Below are 18,974 nucleotides of genomic sequence, written 5' to 3'. Positions count from 1 at the left end.
CCTTCAAATGCCACTATGGACAGGCCAGTCTCTTTATGAGATGCTGTGATCAATGGCAATGTTGCATTTAATTTTAAATAGGTCATCGCCTGTCTTTCTGTCTTGATTACTGTGTGCAATGCTTGTTTATATTGTTTTATTTAACTTATCTTATTGTTATTTATTGCATTCTATTTGTGCTTTTCTTGCACCTTGTTGCCTCCATTTTGCTTTGTACCTGTATATATTGTCTCTTGTGCTTGTCCTGCTTTACTGTTGGTGTTGTATTGCTGCTGGTACCCAAATTTCCCTGAGGACTCTTCAAAGTGGAGACAAAACGGCAACCTCTCCTTATGCACAGTATAGTGTAGGGCACGCTACTTCCAGCATCCATCCATCATCCATCATCCATCCATCCATCCATTCATTGTCTATACCACGAAGTCCAATTTAGGGTTGCAGGGAAGCTGGAGTCTGTCTCAGCAATTAGCAGGTGAGAGTCCATTTCCGGGCAGCACAGAGAAACAAACAACCGCTCACATTCACTTACTGGCAGAATTTAGAGTAACCAATTAGCTTAACATGCATGTTTTTGAACGGTGGGAGAAAGCTGGAGTACCTGGAGAGAACCCACACATACAGAGGGAGAACATGCAAACTACACACAGAAAGGCCACTGTTTGAACTTCCCTCCAGCCAAGGATCGAACCAGCGACCTTCTTGCTGTGAGGCCATATAAATTACACTAATCAGGAACCATGCCAGTAATAAAAAATCTGATTAATATTTAACTAGGAAGATCGCAGCCTGTTTTTTGTTTCACCAGAAAACCCGATTAAAGGCTGGAGATTTGACTGTACAGTGACCTGAGTCAAAAATCAAATCATTAGTCAGACTAGGAGAATCCAGTCTCATTCCAAACTAATCAATATGCAGGCTTAACTGTAGCAGTGCTTAAATATCCATGTATCTCTATGAGCAGTCAGAAATATTGCAGAAAAATATATATGAATTCTAATCAGGAAAATTTCTTATTCATTTCAACCTGATGAGACTATTTTCTTATGCCAGCAACAAGTCACAAAGAGGAATTTTATAATTTTTCAGCTTTCTCTTTTATTTATGTCGGTTAAAGCAAATAATGAAGCTGCAACCTTCAGGTTAATCAGTGAGCTGTACAGGTGTTAACAGATGAAAAAGGAACTGAGCTGTGATCCATTCAGACATACAAACCTTGTCATTGACTCTATAATCACAGTGCTGTCTGTTACAGATGATCCCTGATGCCATATGATGAGCTAAACCTGTTTTCCCCAAAGAGCACCTGAGGTGTTTAGCAGGAACTCTTTGATCAGGCTAAACACGTAGTTCACAGCAGGAGATTTTCTCCTGGAGATGTTTTTCATGGTGAAATATGAGGCTAGAGAGGGTGTGAGAGAGAGCCTCTGTTTAGAGCACCCTGGAGTTTCATGTAGAAAGTACATTGTTGAAATGACTGTTTCCACACTGTACTCACAAGATTTTCCAATTCTTCTGTGATTTCGTGATACCGCGGATCCAGCTAGGCAGACTGCACTTGCGGGTGCTCTGCATCTACCATGCTCCTGGTGTGAATTGACCTGCAGCGGAGGTTGGGATGAAACTATGGCGCACACAGACATGGTGGAAATTGGCCTTGTCCTGCAGGTTTAGATGTGTCGTTGCTGCAGCAAACCTGATTCAAATTAATGGGTTGTTAGGAAGCTTGTGCAGAACTTGATAATAAGCTGTTGGAGAACCATTTCATTAGAACCAGGTGTGTTGTAACAGGGAAACTTCTAAAGCCTCATAATCATGTCGCAGCATTATTTGTGTTATCAGCGTATTGTTAAGGCGCCAGTCTGTCATGATGATGAAGGACCTGATTCAAAAGGCGAAGCTCTGTATTTATCAACCATCTACCTTCCTATCCTCACCTATGGTAAGCTGGGGTAGTGACTGAAAGAAGCTCATGGATACAAGCGGCCAAAATGAGTTTCCTCTGCAAATAGTTTGTACTTATATAGCGCTTTTATCCAAAGAGCTTTATATATACGCCACATTCACCCATTCACACACTGATGGCGGAGGCTGCCATGCAAGGCGCTCAACCATTGTGTTTTGCTCAGTGATACCTGGACATGAGCTCTTCAGACCGGGATCAAACCAGCGACCCTTTGGTTACAGGACGATCACTCTACCCACTGAGCCATGCCGCTCCAAGGTGTTTGGGCTCTCCTAGAGATCTCTTAGCGATGGGGAGAGAAGCCCCTTTTTGTGAGAGAGGGGATCAGAGTTGACCCGCTGGTTTTATGCATCAAGAGGAGCCAGTTGAGGTGGCTCGGGCATCTGGTTAGGGTGCTTCTCTGGGGAGGTGTTCTGGGCACATCCTACTGGGAGGAAACCCCTGGGGAAGACCCAGGACACACTAAAAGGACTTTATCTCTTTGCTGGCAGGGGAATGCCTTGAGAGCTGGAAGAAAGGGAGTCAGGGCGTCTCTGTTTAATTTGCTGCCACCACAACCCAAACTTGAATAAATGGCAGAAGATGAATGGATGAATCAATATACTGTATCGTAATCAGATTTGTAATTTACACCCCAAGCTACTACATTTGTATCTTATCCACTGATCTATGGGACATTAAACTATGACAGGGCTACTCAATACGATTCTAGGAGGGCCAAAATCCTGCATGTTTTCAATGTCTCCCTGCTCCAACACACCTCACTCAAAAGGATCTAACAACCTATGAAGTTCTGCAGAATGACTCATTAGTTTGAGTCAGAAAATTTGAATATTACTTAAGACCAATACAAAAAAGAATTTTTAGAAATGTTGGCCAACTGAAAAGTATGAACATGAAAAGTATGAGCATGTACCACACTCATGTCAGTCTGTGAGGAATTAAAGTCTACATTATACAAGTTTCACTTTTTGAATGGATTTACTGAAATAAATCAACTTTTTCACGATATTCGAACTTTTTGATGAGCACTTTTAATTACCACTCATGAGACACATGAACAAACCTCATGAAACTCTCGTTTTGTCGAGGCTTCTGTCTGTAACGCTGAAAGTGAATGTACATAATGAGCTCAGAGGAAAAGCTCCCACAACCAGCTAAAAACGGAACAAACTTCAGCTCCTCCTAAAAACCCAGATGACATGGTGAGTTTCAGTAACCTATGGCAATCTCAGCACATTATCTTCCTTTTGCATTGGCATTATACTGAAAAACCTTATGTTTACATGTTCTCTCGCATGAAAAATAAAGTTTAAGATTTGATTGTTGTGTCACAGCGCAATCCTGTTCCTCAGCACTCTACCCTGATTATTTTAGATGTTTCCCTTCTTTAAGAAACCTGTGTCATCAACATCTGTTAGAAGACTGTTACTGACCCATTAATTTCAGTCATGTGTGGAGAAGCTAAGGTGGCTAGAGGAGAGGCTAAAAGACATCCTGACACTCAGCATGTGATCTATAAAACCAACTTTGGTGCATAAGACAAACACAAACCAGTTGTCCTTACTGCAGCACCTTCCCTGATGCTCCTTTAATGCTGTGAGTATCATATTTCATACATATTGCTTCACCTTACGGTAAAGACTTTGCTCAAAACCCTGTTGTACACAGTCTGATACTTGTCTTCTGCCCCCTGGTGGATATATTTTGCACTACAACAGCTCTGACATCACAGATAAACGGCACATACGTGTAAATTATTTTTATTAGCATTTTGTTAAAGAGTCAAATAAAGACTTCAGATTAAAACATGTGAATTTATTTTCTGGGTGAGGCTTTACGGTGTTAAAACTGGAGATCTATATGGGGACAATGTGGGGTTGGGCGATATGACAATATCACAATTAATTAAACATGTTACCTCGACTGGAACTAATTAGCATTTATTTTAGTATTGTTTAATTTTCAGCCCTCGTAGCAACTAAAAGGTTTTGTTAAAAATATTTCGTAGTAGAAGAGCAGATATTAATTTTATAATAAGTGAAAAGAAGCTCAAACAGTTTAACTATGTATGGTCATATAATGAATATTTAAAAAATATTCAAGAGATAATTAAAATTATTGGCATGAGCAAGATTACATTGATTATTGATTTTGAATGTCGGTTTCGATTAATTTTTTATTAATTACTCCGCCCACAGACAACCCCTCCCGTGGACAAGCAACCAAAGACAGGGACCCTCTCTGGAAACCAATCAGAATTTTTTACTCCATGTTAATTAGAACATTATTTATTAGGTAGTTTCTATTAAGACAGTGATATTTGATATTATTGTGGAAGGGCATATAGACATGCTGATGTTTTTTACAGTAGCCATCATTGTTGCTTGCTTGGTAGAGAGAACTTGTGATGTGTTGGAGGCAAATGTGAAAAACATGAAAGATCAAAATGAACTGAGCTGGTGTTCCATCGAAACATGCTACCTTGTCGAAACATCCCACCGCAGGCTGAATTTATAGGTTTTTAACTGTTGATCTGCGCTACCCTGTCAGAACAGAATCCTGCTCACATTTTTCATGTACTTCAGTGTTAAGCAACCAAAAAGCAGTTAGTGTAGAGAACATTAATCAACTTATATTCAGATTTATAATCTTTACACTAACTGAAGGTAAGGTTTAAGAAATAGCCCCACAGGTATTAAAAATGAAACTGCAAATAAATCCGAGAAGGTAGGATGCCTCGGCAGTTTTAATTAGTATAAATTAAACATATAAAAGTATGCTTTTATATATATATATATATATATATATATATATATATATGTATATATATATATACACATATATATACATATATATACATATATGTATATATATGATGTCAGTTGCAAACAACAGGTGAAATAAGACAGACTAAGAAAGACTCTTCTTTGGCCATTTTCTGTTTTGAGGCTGAGAGACTTTCAAAATAAAAGAAAATAGGGAGGAATTATACAACCAAGTAACAGATCTTTTCATGGAGAAGGATAGGTGCATGGACTTCATATAGAAATAAAGGTAAGACTACAAATGGATGTTACTTTTAAAGAAATGAATAGTTGAGACTAAGTTTAAAAAAAGGGAAAATTTGAAAATAACATTTTGACCTTATTTGAATTATTCTCCTTTTTCTTGTTATCCTCTTCATGAACAATCTGTATTAAAATGGATTAACTCACCAGATTTGAAAGTTGTGCTTACAGCTCTAGACTTTTAAACATGTGAAGGGTGCAGAGCAAATTTGCTCTATTTGTCGCCTCTTGCTGAATATTTGCTATATATATTATATATATTTGCTTAATATGTTCCTGTGTGTGTGTTTGTATTGGTGTGTGAGTGAGAGAGAAGAGTGCTGATCAGAATCTTCTAGTCATCACTATGCATGCTGATAAATGAATAGAGAGAGGGCTTACATTTGGAAATCTGACTCCCAAGAAGTCAGTGCCTCACCAACCATCAACCTCAGCTCACGTAACTGGTTCACTCTTATGAGACAAACAGACTTAATGATGTTTCTACGCCTGCAATTTGTTGTGTATTGTTATTTTTTGCAGCAAACAGGCATGTCTGCATGTGAACAATTCAGAAAGCAGCAGTTTTACTGAGTAAAACTTTACCTTTTACATTAGGAATACACAGGTGTTTGTCATGTATAACCTTAATGTTGGTCACGGTTTAAAACTGCATCTAAATACGGTTCTGAGATCGGTTTAATGACCTCAGAGGGTTAAAATGTAAAACTGAGGGGTTTTCAGTTTGAAATTTTAACAGGTAAACAATGTGTAAATTATACCCACATATAAAGGTAAGATGAATTAATCAATGTGTCTATTATTTGACTTTATAATAATGAGAAACTCAAAATAGTTTGAATATACATCTACAATTTCTATGAAAATACATTTAATAAAATGAATTTATTTCAGGAGGAACAGCAGATAAAAGCCTCAGCTGTTAAACGCAGACTTGAGGGTAGCATGGATTTATGTGCGTGTCGTCACCCCACACTGGTATGCGTAGAAGGCAAAGGTAGGACGTCTCGATGGGTAGGATGAAATCAATAAACTCACATGAGCGAATGACATCGTTCCAGATTAGATATAACATCCCAGATATTCCTAAATATTAAAGTAATTCCCAAACAAAACCCCTTTCCATTTTTCTTCTCGTGATGTGCACTGCAACTTCGTATACTGAATTACTACTACTAGCATCTATACTGCAAAACAACCTAATTTATTCGCTTCATGTCCAACTTATTTCTTTTTTGCAGCTTTTTGAAGGATCGCTTTAGATTTGCTTCATTAATGTATAAAACACCTTGCTGCAGATGCTGTTCTTTATACACAGTTTTTCTTGGTTATTGTCTCCGTAGTTGTGTCGGCTTTGTCCTTTTGATGTGCAGTTATGCAAATGACTCCTGTCCTATCAATTTAATCTGGCTTCATACCTACTCCTCCATTATACTGCCAAACTGTCCCCCCCCCCACTTTTTTATGACAAAGTCACACCCTTGAGAAGTTGTAAGGGTATCGACTGGCTGATGGGCTGGAGACAGAGCTGTGTGATAAATGCAGGAGTTGGCCTACAAACACTGGCATGGCTTTACAGAGGAAACATGAAACCACATTAATATGAATAATACTGGCTCATTTCATTATCCTGTTTAAAAAGAAGAATATTTACAGCCCAGCCTTAATTTCTACCAATTAAAAGCATAACAATGTATAACCTACAAACTGTATACATGAAGGAATGGGTAATGTTTATCCAAGTAAAACACAGGGCCTCAGAAAATGGCTCTTTTAGACACTCCCTGAATTAGACTTGTTAGAAAAAGGCTGTTACTGTCACGGCTGTCGATCCAAGCATCTTTCACCGCTGATTCACTGCTCAGAGAGTGGTGGTCGGCATCATTTTCACAGAGTGGATTAGAGAGAAGGTCATTGTTAATTCCCCCTCTGAGAGGAGGCAAACTAGCTGGAAATCCTCTCAGGGGTTTTTGGAACTGAACTGGACAAATGCCAACATGCAAACTGGGTTAAAGATGCAATTTTCCAGAAGCTTAACTATGAAATGAACTGAAACCAGTGTATGATTTCTGAGTTTAATACTAATTATACAAAACTCAGGACATGCAATGCAAACTTTAGTTCATATACCTGGGTGGTGGCTAATGTTTTGATGTTAACTAAATATCTGTGAAGGTTTATGAAGAGGGAAAATTAAACTGGTCCCTTATGATCTGGGTTAATGGTCCTTGGACCGCTACCTTCTGCCTTCTTTATCCTAACTTCACACAAACAGAGTTGGTCTGTTGCCGATATTAGCATTGGAAATACTCGCAGATTCTACCAAAAGAAAGATTATTTCTGTCTTAATGCCATCCGATACCACGGAAACCAAATCATAATTCTTTTTTTCCTGCTCTACCCCACCAACACCACCACACACAGACAGAGGAAGTTACGCAATCCTGTGTGACATTGTTTTGAATAGGCAGGCGGCGAAGCAGATGCACGTGAGTCACTGTTGTGCCAACATTTAGCGTTAGCGCTATGTTAGAATATTACTCATTAGAAGATCCCATTAGCAGAACAGTGACATGCCTCATATGCAGAGCTGACATTTCCAGAGGCAGCATGAATGCCACCAAATTTAAAACTTTAACATGGAGTGGCTGTAGAGCAGGAGGAAGCGCTGTCATCTTCCAGCTGGACGGTCAGGGATTGATTCCAGGCTTTCCCTGACTACATGTCAGTGTACACTTAAGCAAGACTGATGTGCCTGTCGGGGTGTGAATGTGACAGGTAGTGTTTTGAGTGGTCTAGCTGACTGGAAAAGAGCTATATAAGAACAAGTCCATTTACCAGCAACTATATGAAGCATTTGGGCTGTCATCACGTGAAAGAACACAAGGAGTTTGTTTCCTTAATGGAAAAAACAAATCACAACAAGAAATCCTTTTAAAAATGTGAGAACTTTGCAAAAGAAAGCCAGAAAGCCACCACAACAACAGATAGTTTTAGAATGTATTATCCTGGACGAGCAGCTCATCATGGAAAAGGTTCATTGTAAGTCCAATTTCAAGAGTTTATTTTTTTGAGCTAAAGCCATCTCCTCAAATTTGTCACATGAACACGAGGTCCTACTGGGGTCTAGTCTAGTGTGTTGGCTCTATGTTGGTGTGAGGCTCCCTAACCCAGGGATCACCAAGTCTAGACCTCTTGGGCCAGGTCCTGCAGGTTTTAGATGTTTCCCGCCTGCAACACATCTGATTCAAATTAAATGGTTCTCCAACAGGTTATTGTCACAAACCTCTTCATGACACATTGATTTGAGTCAGGTTTGTTGCAGCAGGGAAACAAGGAAAACCTGCAGGACATTGACCCAAGCGGGCCAGAGTGAGCGATCCCTGCCATAACGCCCCCTGTTGCTAGTGTTTCAAAATTTAATCAGCAAGTAACAGTAGATTTATAAATATGTACAACCCCAGTTCAGAAAAATGGGATGCTGTATAAAATGTAAATAAAAACAGAATGTGATGATTTACAAATGTCATAAATTATTTTTTTTATTCCTAATAGAAAACAAAAACAAACAACAACAAAAAAAAAATCAGATAAAAATATTATCTCTTCTTTTTTTATTTCATGGGAGCAACACGTCTGTAAAAAGTAGCTCCAGGGTGATGTTCAGCATCGTGTAGCATCTCCTCTTCCTCTAACAACTGTCTGGAAACCTCTGGGAAGTGAGGAGACCAGTTGCTGGAGTTTTAGGAGAGGAATGTTGTCCCATTCTGATCTGATGCAGGATTCTAGCTGCTCCACAGTCCTGTGCACAGAGATTCCCCCTGATTCTCTGAATCTTTTGATATTATACACTGTAGTTGGTGGGATCTTTCCAGTCTTCACAATTTTACATTAAAGAACATTTTTCCAAAACTGTTCCACAATTTTTAGACCTAGTTTGTCTCAGATTGGTGAATCCCGGTCCATCTTTCCATCTGAGAGACTCTGCCTCTCTGAAATGCTCCTTTTATTCCCCGTCGTGTTACTGACCTGCTGCCAATTAACCTGATTGCCAAAGGCTCCTCCAGTTCTTTTAGATTTGATTTTGTTCCCCCTGTTCCAGATTTTCTTAGATGTTCTGAGTTTCACCATCTGCTGGGTTCTTTATGTTCTATTATGAATACAAAATGGGTAATGATGTGTTCTGATTTTATTTCCACAGCATAACTACTTTTATGGGAATTTGGTTTGTAGAAAGTCTGTTACCAAGGTTAGCACTAGCGTTGTCTTGGTTAAGTCTGCCGTTGCCATGTAAACGAAAGGGAGCTCAGCAGCTGTATGTAATAACAAACCAAGGCCAAGGTTGCAAGTCAAAAAGGGATTTTTATTCATAAAAAAACATTACATATTGAGTTACTGAAAAACTTCACCACAAAGACATTTTATAAAACATTTGGTTTCCGTTACCCATGTTCCTGCGTACAAGGTGTCTGTGTCTGTGGAGACAATTTATAAAGTCTACAAGGGCAGAGAGGACATAGAGGAGGTGAATCTGAAGGATTTAACAGGATGGTTTTTAATGTAGACGATTTGGGAGAATGCAACAGAGTTTATTTAGGAATACAGAATTAGAATTGATTAAATGCCAATAGTTGTATATAAACCAAATCAGTCTGACCCTCAAACATGTGGAATTCTGCTACTATATTCAAGTAATTGAAATAATTTAAATTATGCTAACCTGCCCATTAGGGAGGATTGGAGGTCCAGGGACAGGGAAGGTGAAGCAAATGTTTGGAGAAAGTAACCAACAGAACCAGAGATCTGCACTAATTCCGTCTATTAGGGTCTGATTGGGGTAACAAAGCCACAGGACCAGGCAGATGAACAGCTACTCACAGGATAGAACAGAGCATTTCATCCCTTTTTAATGGTAATAATGAATGTGAAGACAGAGCAGATAAGTCTGGAGTTTATAAGGAGTTACTGTAATAAAGGTTTGAGCCTTTTCTACTTTTCCATGTCAGATTTCACTCTGAGCTTTAAATTCTCTCTCAGGTGATTCTACACAGCAGCGATTGGTGTAATTAACTTCCTTTAGACCTGCAACAGGCTGCCTGTGGTGTGGTGATTTGTTGCTTCACAACATGAATGTTGCTGGTTGAATCGTTTTATGTGAAGTTTACATGTTCTCCTTGTGCATGAATGACTTCCTCCCACGGTCACAAAAATAAATTGGGTATTTTATCAGTGGCGGAGCCAGAATTTTTTTACTGGGGTGGCCAGGATGGATGTATGATTATTTTTGGGGTGGTGTACAAGTCCCGCTACAAGTGCAGTTTCTCAGCATTGTGATACTACAAAATATGCAAAATAAATGTCAATTCACCATCAAACGAATCAGGAGTTATTGGTCAGAAGGTTACATAGTGCAACTTTAACAACAACAACATAATAATAATAATAATAATAATAATAATAATAATAATAATAATAATAAATGGCTGTAACGATGTGCTTGGGGTGGCCAGGATTTAGCTAAATGGCCCCAGCCAACCCACCCCTCTGCCATATTGACCCTAAAGGCCCATTTATGCCCCCTTTTATGTGCGTAAATATTAACGTCTGTTTTAAATGTCATACGCCGTCGTCCTAATACTTCCATGCATCTTTTGCGTTGCCATGGTTGTTGAGCCAACTTTTCCACTAGTGGGCAGTGCTGAGTTCAGAGTTCACTCCCGCAGGCTGACATCAGTTTCAGACACCATTTGGCAGCGGTAATGCTTCACTATAAAGTTGTTTCCAATCGCCCAACACATCCCTAAACATTCACATATAGTCTTTCCTCGAAAGCTTGCGCAGTAATATCAAGTTGTTGTGTTTGTCTTCATTTTTCTTCTGCTTTTTTGTTCCCTTCCTGACTTTCTTCTTTTTTTTTGGTTTGTTTCTTTCGCTGGTCACATGTCAGTTATTCTTCTCAGCACTGCCCCTGTGATTTCCGGTGGTATTGCTCCGTCTTTTGCGTAAAGCGACAGATAGCTTAGCTCCCTTAAAACAGACCAAATTATCAGCGCTATCTAATAGAAAGTGAAATTAGGTATGTGGCTGTTCTGTTCAGACAGCATTTGTGTCACTGCATCCAGAAGAACTCTGTAGGAGCACCATGTGGTCACGGTAACTTCCCCCATGTCCCGCACAACTTTGTGTCTAAAATAACATTACAGTAACAGGAGATGGTTATAATCACTGCTCTTCAATTTTGCTTTTAACTGATCATCACTATGATTTCACCACTGGCTGAAAAAAGCAACTTTGCCTCCTGAGGGCTAAGCCCCCCTCGTCTTTATATCCTAGTGAAGGCCCTGTTTGTATGTTTTTTTGCGCTCTTTTTTTTTTCCTTATCCCATGACCTATTATAGAGAGTAAACTACAGACATCGGACTGAGTTGAATTTAATAAATTATGTAGTTTTATGCATATTTTTGTAAGAATCTCCTTAGTAAAGGTTGTCTTTTCATGCAGGGACCTTGCATATTAGCTTTTAGGATCAGGATTCTGTGCACATACAGGACAGAAATCATATGAATCAGTGTTTTTTTTATCCTGATCCCTGGAGGGGCAGTTTGGTTTCTCTTAATCATCTCTACTATTTACCAATATTTGTCCCAATTTTGACCAACATTATTGTCAAACTAATGAGAATCTAATCAGGCAACGATGCTGGAGGGCATCATATACCTACCTACACATGTATGTTTAATGTTTCTCTAATGGGGGTACACATACCCCTTCTAGTACTTGTAGACACTCCAGGGGGTACAATGGAAAATAAAAATATCTTTAATAGCTTTCTGACTTAATAGATCTGTCTTAAGTTTGTATTAAGAGATGAGTCAATTCTTTAAATGTAAACATATTGATAATGTGTTTTTTTGCATTAAAACATAGGGAGAAATTAGTTAAATTAGAAATTTGAGTTTTCATTATTTATAGGTTATCATGCTGCCATTTTACAGCACCTTCATGCTAGAGATCAACTAAACTAAAACAGACTGACATCCCTGGTTTATGTGGTACTTGGCTAAAAATATTTTCTATGAGGGGTACAATGCTGAAAAAGTTTGAAAACTACTTCTCTTTTGACACACACATGCAAATGTTACCAAACAGTACAAGAATGATTATAAAGTTTGTACCAACTTTATAATTTCTCACTTAAAACTGGAGGATAATCCAAATGAAAAAATAAAATCCAAAAACATAGTGAGCATCGTGGTGTTCTGACCTGAGAGAACAGTGAAAATGGCAGCGAAGGCGTTGAGCTTGAGGCCGTCGATGACGTTGCCGAAGTGGCACACCTCCAGAGACATGAGGATGCCCCCGGTGGCCAGGAGGAGGATGTACAGGCACTCCGCCACAATGCACAGCCACAACACTCCTGTGGAAACAAGCTGGTTTAAACAGAATAAAGACAGACATCCGTGTGGTGGGGGTGCTGAGTATATGGTTGGGTAAATGATGGAAAAGTGATTAAGAGAAATGCAGAACTGAGAGGAAGAAAAGGGTGAAGGGTGAAAGCAGGGATGGAGGAAGATGAGGAAGAATAAGTAAAGAAAGATGAACCAGTGACCCCCATCATCCATATCATTAACCTTTATAGTCACAGAGAGGATATATGGTAAGATATCCACAGAGATGCATCCTGCGCTCGGGTCTGTGTGTATCGCAGGATTAAATGTCAGTGGATTTCTTAAAAGCTTTAAATGTAAGCTGCAGTGTAATTGTGCATCTCACCTAAGGGCAGGAGGTTATTGTCTGGTTAATTAATCATAACTCCTGCAATAGATGGAGTCGGCTTGTTTCCTGAAATATTCCAGCATGATTTATGAGCAGTTACATCCTTCAGCTAAACAGAATTTCACAATTCAGTAAAATGTCTTTTCAAATAAATACTGAGGGGGCTTATGAAACTGATTTGGAGATAATTTTGGAGCCAATTTCTGGCATTATAATGCTGCAATTAAGAAAAGCTTATAAAGTTTTCCCCTAATGTTTCCTCCATATGTCTACAACTTGAATCATTTCACACCAGTAAGATGTGGAGTGGCCTGCAGATGTTACTGTAGTAAAAGATCATCATGCTCTCTAGATGTAAAACACAGTCTGAATGATGGTTTCCTCTTGTTCTGTTCTCTGTCCAGATGATCCCACACTGCTTCAGTATTGTTAACATCCAGGTTCTGGGGAGGACTCATCCCTCCATCGAGCCTGTTGAGGTCTGGGTTCTGGGGAGGACTCATCCCTCCATCAGACCTGTTGAGGTCTGGGTTCTGGGGAGATCTCATCCCTCCATCGAACCTGCTGAGGTCTGGGTTCTGGGGAGGACTCATCCCTCCATCAGACCTGTCGAGGTCTGGGTTCTGGGGAGGACTCATCCCTCCATCAAACCTTCTGAGGTCTGGGTTCTGGGGAGGACTCATCCCTCCATCGAACCTGTTGAGGTCTGGGTTCTGGGAAGGACTCATCCCTCCATCGAACCTGTTGAGGTCTGGGTTCTGGGAAGGACTCATCCCTCCATCGAACCTTCTGAGGTCTGGGTTCTTGGAAGGACTCATCCCTCCATCGAACCTTCTGAGGTCTGGGTTCTTGGAAGGACTCATCCCTCCATCAAACCTTCTGAGGTCTGGGTTCTGGGGAGGACTCATCCCTCCATCGAACCTTCTGAGGTCTGGGTTCTGGGAAGGACTCATCCCTCCATCGAACCTTCTGAGGTCTGGGTTCTGGGAAGGACTCATCCCTCCATCAGACCTGCGAGGTCTGGGTTCTGGGGAGGACTCATCCCTCCATCGAACCTGTTGAGGTCTGGGTTCTGGGAAGGACTCATCCCTCCATCGAACCTGTTGAGGTCTGGGTTCTGGGGAGGACTCATCCCTCCATCGAACCTGTTGAGGTCTGGGTTCTGGGGAGGACTCATCCCTCTACGAGGGACCTATTGCCCCTGATCTTCAGTCCAATTCTTGTGTCATGAGGCATACCTCAGCAATTTTTCCCTGTTTCACTTCATTAAGAATTTTTTTGACAGCCACATTTCCATGGAGACCATTTCTGATGAGGCTTTGGCCAACAGTAGATGGATCAGCTGAAGGTCCAGATGCATCTTTCAGGTCCTGTGTCAGGTTTTTGCTGGCTTTGTTCCTGTTTCATATCCTTTTCCTCTGCTGTAGATAATTGTTTTTCTTCTTTTTTTCTCCCGTTCCTCTGGTTATGTTTAAGGACACTGGACATCATGCTGAGATTTACTAAGTTCTTAGCTCTAATCTTTTTAGGAATCTCTTTTTTTGCTGCAGAAATCATATTTTTTGTCTGTCAAACTGTTATGTTTGGTGCTTTTAGAAGATGCAGCTGAAGAAAGGTGAATAAATGATGTGTCCTGTGACAAGCTGCTAATAACAAAGAGCCAAAGAGGCATGTAAAAATGCTTTCTTTCCTAGATGTATCCTGTGTGTAGCCACAACACTGGTTGAGGAACTTTTTATGTCTTAATGATTTATAGATCAGCACTGAGTATCATGACTTCAAGTTTCTGACTCATGTTCAGCTGTGATTGCTGATCCCTTTCCCCTGTGCTGCTCTGCATACGGAGCAGTCCCTCTTCTCCCCAGTGACAGATAATCAGACCAGTTTTCCCTCTGCATAGACCTCTGCCTTAAATCACTGCGTTGATGATCCATTTACATCCCTGGATTCCTGAGCCTGCCTGTAGTCCAGAGATGGACAGCTCTAGTCCTTGAGGGTCGCTCTCCTGCAGGGTTTAGATGTTTCTCTGCTCCAACACACCTACAGTATTACTACACTATTATTTTTGTTCTTTCCAGAAAACATGGAACTTTCTGCTCACTTGTTGATATTTGGCTGGTCCTGAATGAACATTGCCATCTAAGTTCTCTGATTGGTGGAAAATTTGACAGGCAGTGGCTTCATCATCATGTCCAGGTCTAAATAGAGGTCTCTTAGAAACATAGTAGTGATAGTGATCTTATTTTATGATGAAAATGTGATAAATAATGCTGTTATCATGGATCATTGTGGATTATCAGATAGAGTCTCTGAATAAAAACTACATTTTGTAGCTGGATTGTAAACCTCCTGGATGGGATATAAATGCCTGGAAAACGTCCGTGGATCACCTAAAGCAGGCATGTCAAACTGGTCCAGCAAAGGGCCGTGTGGCTGCAGGTTTTTGTTCCAGCCAGCCAAGAGCACACAGTTTGACCAATCAGCTGTCTGAAGACTGAGATCAGTTGATTGAATCAGTCAAATCTGGTGTGCTGCTGCTTGGTTGGAACAAAAACCTGCAGCCACACGGCCCTTTGCTGGACCAGTTTGACATATGTGACCTAAAGGGTAACTATCCATCACAATTCACTCCATAGAGTTACACCCTACCGTTCCTGAGAACCTGTTCCTAAGTGATGATATAAGAGTTAACGCTCGGGGGCGCCAGTGATCTAGTGGAGTTTTAAGAGTAAAAAAAAAAAATGGTTTTGTAACTTTTAATTGTGATAAATTTAATGCTTTACTGGTCCATCTATCCACCCTCACCTCTGATAGGTAACTTCTTTTGCTTTGCAACTACAACACCCCTCTTCCTCCAGCCTCTATGGCCTCTGGGGGCTTTTCTCACAGTGACTTATTTCCAAAAAGTTTCCACAAGGAGGCTATTTAAATATCAGAACAAACAAAATGCAATTACTGCAATGTTTCCCTCTGTGTTGCATCACTTTCTCTTTCTGAACAACACATCTGGGTGAGATCAACAAGTGAAGGCAGAACATTTTCATCCATCCTGCTTGATATATTAATTTAATCTCCTAAAAGTTTATAGAAACCTGCTGTCATGAACATGGTTTTCTATCATCTGCTACCATGACTCTGTCAGCGACCCTTTGCTAACAAAAGATGTCACATGAGGGAAAGGTTGAACACAGCAAAAGGTAAAGGTGAAGAAGCAGTTCTGTCTGGATTTCAATAAAATCATGGAGGATGCAGCAGGTTTCAGGAAACAGATTAGATTTATATATGGAAAAAAAATTATTTTAAATGTATCCTCCAGCAGGAGAAGCATCCAGAGATCTGCCATTTTACAAAAAGCTGTTCATTTTTCTATGTTGAATACACTACAAAAAGAATAACCTGCTGACATGGCTTGAAACACTTCCCTGGCTTAACCTGTTAAACCTGACAACAGTTTCAGAAAAAAAACATCAAGTAAATGAAGAATTGCTTCACAAGAATAAGGTTTATATGCATGTTCTTGGTGTTGAGGGACATCTAGGGACCTCAGAGACTGGATTCCCAGTGTCAAATGTGTTTACTATGCCTGGGTAAATTGCAATAAATGTTGGTAAAAATGTTTTTTCCCTCCTATCTGACAGAGAATATCATGCCAACAGTGATTACATGGACACAAATGCCACTGACCACCTTCAGCCACAACATTATGTCTAAACAGTGATGTTTGCATTAAAATAAACTTCTGGTTTTGTTAACATAAGAGTCTAAACTTTGAGAGACAATTAAAATATTCTCCTGTTTTATTATCTCTCTCTTTTTTTATTATCCCTTTTAGACTAAATATAGAAGTTAAAATAAAAGCAGAGCCTGCAGGACAATTTTAATCTTCCAGCTAGGCTGCTCTTTAATTCTCGCTGCACAATAATAAAGACAGTAATCTATTTTAAAACTCTTACTGAGCAAATTGTCGCTCTCTTTCTTACATGTTTGACTCTTAAATCCCTGTTTCTACATCAGGGAAACATATCATCTGATGAGGAATGCAGATTTATTTTCTTACGTACATATGTTTATATAACATACAGAAAATATTCTTACCTCTTTCATGTGGTGGTGCAACATAAATGAAGTTCCTGCATTTTTCACCTGAAAAAGAAGATAAATGAGGATTTTTTTAATTGACACTTGCATGGGGACGGTATAGCCACCAACATGCTGATGAGCGATTCTTCCTCTGTACTCCATCATATTCACAGACTGATGCTGTGAGCCACAGGTAGACTCTCTAAGTCTTAGACAAGAATAAATGAATAAAAACTGTGTTTGATCCAATCTGTGGAGGGATTTCCTTCCTGCATTTGTGCACTAACAAATTCTAACACCATCCCCCATTTCATGGAAAATCTGCTGCAGCATTTTCAGCAGGGCTGAAAATCTACTGTCAACACAACAAATTATTTTATGGGGTTCTAAAGACAAAGTGGGGAAAAATTATATTGCTGCTTTACAAGGTGTAGACCGGGGGACACGCTTCTGTGAGGGGCTGTAAATTCTCTGAGCGGGCTCTGCACACAGCGGGGAAAAAAACATCAGCTTTTATGGAGACATTAAATTCCAGCTGCAAGGATTTATCTCTGATAATTTGCATACATGTAGTATTAAATATAAATTATTACTTAAATGAATCCGCCTAGTTTTCTAAAGGGGTCAAACTCAAGTTCTGCGTCAATGAGGATCAGGTTTTGTAGTTTCTGGTTTAATTTTCATCATTTTTGAGATTCATTATTAATCAACTTTTCAAGTTTCTTCTATAAAAAGGAAAAAAATATATAAATAAATAGGAAGCAATCGCTTGGCCAATGTGCTTTTTTCCATGACACACCTTTCCACAGGCACTACCCACGCGCTCCGTTGCGCTTCGGTCCCCACCGCAGCCCCGCCGCTTTTTTCTCTGCGTCCAGACTAACTTACCGGTCATGTTGATGTTCTGCTCGCAGGAGAACCAGATGCCGGTGTGAAACTTCCTCATCACGTACTTATCTTCCCCGGTCTCCCAGATGTACTGGACCAGGCGTGTGTCGTTGATGTTTGAGCTGTTGAAAACGATGCAAAAGGACTGCTTGGTGGTGACCGGTCCGGTGCAGTATGGTTTCACCACTTTACGCGTCCCCTCGCACCAGTAGCTAGTGGTGAGCGCCGACACGGCCAGAAACAAGGCGAGGAAGTTCAAGGTGAGAGCCAGAGAAGCTCTCCGCCGCCGGTCTATTCCCATGACGGCAGCTCTGGAGGAGTGACTACACCTAACTTTAATCCCTCGCCTTGTAGGACACCGGATTCAGGCGACTTCTCCTCCTCAAATCATCATAATCCGGTTATTCCAGTTAATATATCCGCCGCTAATGAACGCGGCGCGTCTGGCGCCTATGCTGCGCGTCTCACATCTGCTCCTCCTGTGCAGCTGACTCTCATTTTGTTTGGCCCCCACCTCTTGATGCACTCCACCCTCTCACTTATCACACATAAACCACAGACGCGCCTCCACTCAGCTTCAGGCAAACGTCAAAGCCTGTGTGTACCTCCGTGGATCTTACAGTTTTTTTTTTAACAATCGTTTTTATTGTTTCTAATTAAGCTGACATAAAAATAAAAAAATAATAATAATAATAAAAAAAAACATATAAAAAACAGGAGCATGCTGATCACTGCCTTCTTGGCTACCACTATGTGAATCATCTCACCACCAGAGACCTCTCAAAAACGACTCCATTGGTCGTTGGATGGTTAAAAAAAAGTTAAAAGAATATGCAGGATCTAGTGGTAATGAGAAGAATTACATGTGAATTGTCAAATTGCTGTAAGTGACAACTAAATGGTGACTGTGGAATGAAGACTCTACCCTGAAACATAAACTAGTGTCAGCAATGAGAACAAAGCAGCCATGTTTAATTATGCTGTGGATTTTTGGTTGTTTAAAGACACACTACGTAACTTTCTAACCTTAAAACTGTGTTTCAGACTTGATAAATGGTATAGTGAGAGATATTATTTCTGAAGCTGTTGCTGCCCAGCAGCGTCCCAGGGCTGAGAAACCACAGGATTCAACTGCTTCTTCTGGGATGCCGTGATTCGTTTTACGCTCTGTGTGACATGCTAGCAAACAAATAAAC

At 40.1% G+C, this 18,974-nt stretch overlaps 1 protein-coding gene across 2 annotated transcripts in view; it reads right to left on the bottom strand.

Annotated features, from left to right (window-relative positions):
* The window catches only part of LOC121632107 (germ cell-specific gene 1-like protein), a 44,175-nt gene extending 25,895 nt beyond the window's left edge, over positions 1–18,280 (bottom strand). Inside the window, exons 1-3 of one of the 2 annotated variants that reach the window (XM_041973297.1) lie at positions 17,779–18,280; positions 16,906–16,953; positions 12,299–12,451 (exon numbers count right to left, since the gene is read on the bottom strand). In XM_041973297.1, the coding sequence (XP_041829231.1) occupies positions 12,299–12,451; positions 16,906–16,953; positions 17,779–18,079 (502 nt within the window). In that variant the 5' untranslated portion in view covers positions 18,080–18,280. The remainder of the gene's footprint in view (positions 1–12,298; positions 12,452–16,905; positions 16,954–17,778) is intronic. The other variant, XM_041973298.1, reaches the window with a different exon arrangement.
* Between the last annotated feature and the right edge of the window lie 694 nt (positions 18,281–18,974).

Source organism: Melanotaenia boesemani, chromosome 21 (assembly GCF_017639745.1).
Source record: "Melanotaenia boesemani isolate fMelBoe1 chromosome 21, fMelBoe1.pri, whole genome shotgun sequence".
NCBI lineage: Eukaryota > Metazoa > Chordata > Actinopteri > Atheriniformes > Melanotaeniidae > Melanotaenia > Melanotaenia boesemani.
Note: the sequence above shows the minus strand (reverse complement) of the source record. Positions and strands in the feature narration are given on the sequence as shown.